Source organism: Electrona antarctica (assembly GCF_951216825.1).
Source record: "Electrona antarctica genome assembly, contig: scaffold_379, whole genome shotgun sequence".
Classification (NCBI taxonomy): Eukaryota; Metazoa; Chordata; class Actinopteri; order Myctophiformes; family Myctophidae; genus Electrona; species Electrona antarctica.
In genome coordinates, this window is record NW_027638555.1 from 108,578 (window position 1) to 114,577 (window position 6,000).

The following is a 6,000-nucleotide window of genomic DNA, read 5'->3' on the forward strand; positions in this document are numbered from 1 at the left end:
AAGATGGCGCCAGAGGAAAGGCTATAAACGGTGTCCAGGGCATATGAAGTCTCATGGTCAATACTTGAAGAGGTGTGTGTGTGTGCGTGTGCGTGTGCGCGTGCACGTGCGTGCGTGCGCGGCATTCTAAATTGAGGATTAGAGAGAGGGGAGATGGGGTGCGGGTCGACATGAGGAGTGGGGCTATTGGAGAGTGCTGCAGTCACATGGAGAGAGAGAGAGGGGGGGGGGGAGATCAGTTAGTCAAGAGTCAAGGGATTTGATTGATTGATTGATTACTCTATTACAGGGTTTCTCAACGTTTTTGGCTGGGGACCCCCAGAAATGCTTTGGCCGTGTCTCGTGAACCCTGCCCTGCCCCCCTCCCCACCCCCAATACAAATTGGCCGCTACAATAACCATAATAATAGTGAAAATACATCATAAATAAATACTGAAACCAGATGTAATCATTAAGGAAAGTGTATGCATGTACTATGTGTACTATGTAAACTGTAAACTCTTCATTTCTCTTTTCCAGCCATTCAGTTACAAAAACCTGGGGGGTCGCGACCCACGGGTTGAGAACCCCTGCTCTATTAGACAGCGAGGGGTCGCGACCCACGGGTTGAGAACCCCTGCTCTATTAGACAGAACCCGGGGGGTCGCGACCCACGGGTTGAGAACCCCTGCTCTATTAGACAGAAACCCGGGGGGTCGCGACCCACGGGTTGAGAACCGCTGCTCTATTAGACAGAAATGGACCCACGGGTTGAGAACCCCTGCTCTATTAGACAGAAATGGACCCACGGGTTGAGAACCCCTGCTCTATTAGACAGAAATTGACCCACGGGTTGAGAACCCCTGCTCTATTAGACAGAAATAGACCCACGGGTTGAGAACCCTGCTCTATTAGACCAGGGGTTGAGAACCCCTGCTCTATTAGACCAGGGGTTGAGAACCCCTGCTCTATTAGACAGAAATAGACCCACGGGTTGAGAACCCTGCTCTATTAGACCAGGGGTTGAGAACCCCTGCTCTATTAGACCAGGGGTTGAGAACCCCTGCTCTATTAGACAGAAATAGACCCACGGGTTGAGAACCCCTGCTCTATTAGACCCGGGGGGTTGAGAACCCCTGCTCTATTAGACCAGGGGTTGAGAACCCCTGCTCTATTAGACAGAAATGCAAACGGCAACAGAGTAGTAAAATGTGTCTAAAAGGATAACACTAAAACAACTCGGTCTTAATTGTTTCTAGTTTTCACACCCCTGTGAAGTGAGGGGCGCTCTTGTCACTGTACATCATTGTACAGTCATACATTCGTACATTCATTGTCAATGAGGGAATGTAATCTTTGTGTAAGGAAAATAAAAATCACACCCGTGTGAACTGAGTGGTGTAAGGTCTTATATAGACTGATCAGCTGTGGTCTGACGTAATGTCTGACGTAATTAAATCACACCCGGGTGAACTGGGTGACGGTAGTAACCATGCTAATTTTTTGGTACGAACAGACAGACAGACAGACACGTAAACTAACAAAGCCAGTTGTAGGAGTGGTTTACACCACTCAAATATAACCAATTTGCTCGTCTTTATATGACATAAATTCTCCATTCATTGTCAATGGCATTAAATGTTTGCGTTAACACAAAATAACCGATTTGCTCAGACACATATGATGTAAATTCTCCATTCATTGTCAATTGCACTTAATGTTTGTGTTATAGGACAAAAATCCACACTATAGCTGAATATAGGAGGAGCTATATAGCAATCTTTTAGTCGACTAAAACTAAACTAACACTAAAACGTTCCGGGTGACTAAAATGTGACTAAAACTAAGTGAAAACTATTGAAGATGCTACAAGTAAGACGCGCGAACGTAGGAAGCGAACACAGCTCGTAAATTGCAATAACAACAATTAGAATAAATTATGAATTATTGAGAAGTGTGTGGTGCTGTAAAATTAGTAAACAGGGCCGCCACAAGAAGGCTCAGCACCGCTAGCCCCCTATCTCTTTTTTTTAAGTTTATTTTTTTAAGTTTTATTTTATTTTATTGTTTTTATAATGCATCATTTATTTTTTGTCTTTGTTGTTTTGTTTTGCAGCTTACACACACACACACACACACACACACACACACACACACACACACACACACACACACACACACACACACACACACACACACACACACACACACACACACACACACACACACACACACACACACGTTAGAGAGCTATGTGTGGTACACACACGTTAGTAGTTAGACAACAAAGCGTGTGTTGTGGCAGTCTGACACACACACACACACACACACACACACACACACACACACACACACACACACACACACACACACGTTAGACAGCTAACTGCGCTGTTCTGCCTGGCTTCCATAGTAACTGCGCGTATATTCTTTCTACGTCCGAGCATAGACATGGTAACGCCCCGCCTGCCTCTGATTGGCCTACCGACACTGCCCGTCTCGCCTGTCCTCCGAGATGCAAGGCTACTCCGTGGTGGGAAATAATACTAGTACAAGAGAATGGCAACATGCGACAGTAATTTGTAACTTTAATTTTTGTAGAAGAGGCAAACTAATATTGTTTGTCCCGTTTGCTTTTATTGACACTTTTTTTTCTTTTTGTATTAACACTAAACTAATACTAATAAAGATCAAGGGAAAAGAGACATTTTTTTTTACAGTACAATAATGTTTAAAGTTTACACATGTATACAAATTAACAGGCCAACGGCTTAAACAATATTAGTTTACCTCTTCTACAAAAATAAAAGTTGCTGTCGCGCGTGCCAAGCTGTCATTCTCTTGTAGCTATTATATATCGTACTTGACTTGTATTATTTATTTATTTCCCACCACGGAGTAACCTCGCGCAACAGACTATCCAGCATGTATCTTCCACCTCGGAGACACCGGCTGTGTCGGTAGGCCAATCAGAGGCAGGCGGGGCGTTACCATGTCTATGCTCAGACGTAGAAAGAATATACGCAGTAACTGCGCCCTCTGGTGGCGGGTGGTGTCACACCGTGACACACAGACAGACAGACAGACAGACAGACAGACATGTTCTACCTGGCTTCCATAGTTAGGGCTCACTGCTTCGCAATCACTGCGTTCGCAATGACTAAAACTAAAATAGAAATTTGCTGCCAAAAACAACACTGGCAGCTATACAAAGATACAGTCTGCCATTTCTTTTCAATGGGGCCGGCAGTGGCTCATGCAGGGGTAAAGCGGACGCTTGTGAATTAAGCGGAAGGTTCCCGGTTCGATCCCTGTGGGCTCCCCCAGGAGTTAGTGTTGAAGTGTCCTTGAGCAAGACGCTGAACACCCTCATTGCTCCCGATGAGCAGGTCGTGCCTTCTATGGTTTCCTCTGCCATCCGTGTGTGAATATTCTGAATGGGTGAATGTGTTTTTGATTGATTGAATAGTTTATTATAACAGCAAGTACAGAACTTATTCCAAAAGGGATAGCACAAAAAAAGTCATTGCGGTCTTGTTTCCATTTAGGCCCTATGCAATCAATTCATAGACTGACATGACATGAACAATAACAACAAAATTCTATAGAGCGTTGCAGTCCCCCTTTCAGGCTTCGTACACACATAAAGAACAACTGTGCTGTGCTCTGCCTGTGTTTCATGGCCGCCCTAATGCTTTTCCAATGGAAGTCACGTGGTTTGACCAAACACTTGTGTTTGATTGCCCCCCCTCCCCCCATCACACACAACTGTTTGGTCAAACCACGTGACTTCCATTGGAAAAGCATTGAGGCGGCCATGAAACACGGACAGCACAGAGCATGTTCGTCTGATATGTGTGTACGAAGCCTCAGAATGACGAGTGGCCCAGGGAATGATTCCCCATATTTGGAGACTGAGACAATGCCTCTTAACCAATCACAATGCGAGGTCGGACCTAACCGTGACATGACATCACTCCCGACATAAAACAGAGAGTTCATTCCAGGTTGTGTGTAGTGTTGTTTTGCAGTGTGTTTTTTGTCACATGAAACTAAGTTGAACGTCTTTGGAAAAGAGATATTTCCCCGTTCCATTACTCACATCAGCGACTCCACACACCTACATACGGACATGCAGATCTTCGTCAAGAGCATCGATAACAAGACCCTCGCCCTGGAGGTGGAGCCCGGCGACAACATCAAGAAGGTCATGGTCAAGATCGAGGAGAAGGAGGGCGTTCCCCCCGAGGAGCAGAAGCTGATCTACGGCGGACAGCCGCTGGAGGCTCACCTCACCCTGTCCCACTACAAGATCCAGAACCTCCACACCATCCATCAGGTCATGCGTATGAACGGAGGAGGAGGGCAGTGAGTGGAGGCTCACCTCACCCTGTCCCACTACAAGATCCAGAACCTCCACACCATCCATCAGGTCATGCGTATGAACGGAGGAGGAGGGCAGTGAGTGGAGGCTCACCTCACCCTGTCCCACTACAAGATCCAGAACCTCCACACCATCCATCAGGTCATGCGTATGAACGGAGGAGGAGGGCAGTGAGTGATTCCACCATCTTAAAAACCCATTTAGACATGAGGACCATTCTACAAATGTCTTCTAAATCATGACAGTTTTCTGAAAAAACCTCATGTTTCTATGTTAGTGTGTAACACCCGGGATTCGAACTCGGGCCTCCCGTGTGAAAGTCCAACAGCTTAACCACTAGACCAAAGTCTTAACCGGCCACATGTGGGAGCCACGGGAGAGTCTTAACCGGCCACATATGTCGAAGCTATGTATGCCCAACAGGGATCGGGAGGAGTGAGACAATGCTGTGTCCTGCCTGGTGAACCAGAAGGGCACCATCGCGGTGGCAACACAGAAATGTGTCGGGACGATTTATTTGCCATAACAATGACAACGAAATTGTGAAGGGAAAAAAAGGATAAAATAAATGGCTACTCTAAATTTGGAGATCTTGTATGAATTATTGCTGTATATGTTATAGGAACTGAGTGCACGGTAGTCCCCAGGGGGCTTCTGTCTTATCCTTTCAAGCATAACTTGTTAAAATTGTACTTGATGTACTGTTTTCAATGTCTTAATAAGTATTCAATCAATGGAAATAAAATAAATTAAAATAAGGTGGGGGTGGCTCACGGAGTAAGTGCTCATTTTCAATGGAAGCCAGCGACATGAAGACACAAAGATACATCCGACCGTTTGTAGCTGCTGCAAAATATGTACAAAGCTACCAAAAAACGATAAGCGGGTTTCAACTTCAGCTACAAAGACGAAAAGCTACAAATATGCTTTGCATCTTTGAATCTTTTTGCATCTGCCTGTGTGATTGCAGCCTTATTCCCATGGTATGAAGTATGAACTCTGACCTCTCTGACCCACCCGACTAAAAAACATTGTTGCCTCTCAAAAGCCAACCCTACGTCCTCGCCGTGAGAGGTGGAAGCAGCTAACGCTGACAGACAGGGCTCTGGTCAATCTGCACTAACTAACTTAAAGGAGAATTCCCTGCTAGAAGGCTTTCTTACCTTTATTTGTAGTTGTTACGTCCCCACCGAAGAGGTCCAGGTGTTATTTTGTGCAAAAGTGCACTATTGGCTATTGTGGAATCTTTTGTGTGTGTGTCGCCTCGGAGGAGCAGGAGAAAGAACAAAGAAAAACCCGTGATGATGGTCTCATGACATCCGCATTTATTTGTCAAACACGAGAGTCAGGATCGTAACAGAACATGCATGTTAAAAAGTACATGCCTTTGACTGTCTCTACACCAGCCTCCGTCCCAAAATGAGTCTAGTTGATCAGCCCTGAATGTTGACATTACATGGTGTTAAATACTCAAGATTCGCCGTCCCCCAAGAAGTCCCTCCCCTCTCTGGGCATAAACACTTCCTGACTTCTAACCAATGAGGTCTGAGCCTGGCTTCCTGTTAGAGGCAGGCACTTCTAGACAAAAGGCAAGTCTTACGGTAAACATTTGTTCCACTGGTGAAATGAGAATACC

At 45.5% G+C, this 6,000-nt stretch overlaps 1 protein-coding gene across 3 annotated transcripts in view; it reads left to right on the forward strand.

Annotated features, from left to right (window-relative positions):
- LOC306917946 (ubiquitin-like) overlaps positions 1–4,931 on the forward strand; it is a 37,922-nt gene extending 32,991 nt beyond the window's left edge. The window contains exons 4-5 of one of the 3 annotated variants that reach the window (XM_079530850.1): positions 4,119–4,352; positions 4,435–4,931. In XM_079530850.1, the coding sequence (XP_079386976.1) occupies positions 4,119–4,352 (234 nt within the window). In that variant the 3' untranslated portion in view covers positions 4,435–4,931. Of the gene's footprint in view, positions 1–4,087 lie in introns of all 3 variants that reach the window. The other 2 variants (XM_079530851.1, XM_079530849.1) reach the window with 2 other exon arrangements.
- The last annotated feature ends 1,069 nt before the right edge of the window (positions 4,932–6,000 follow it).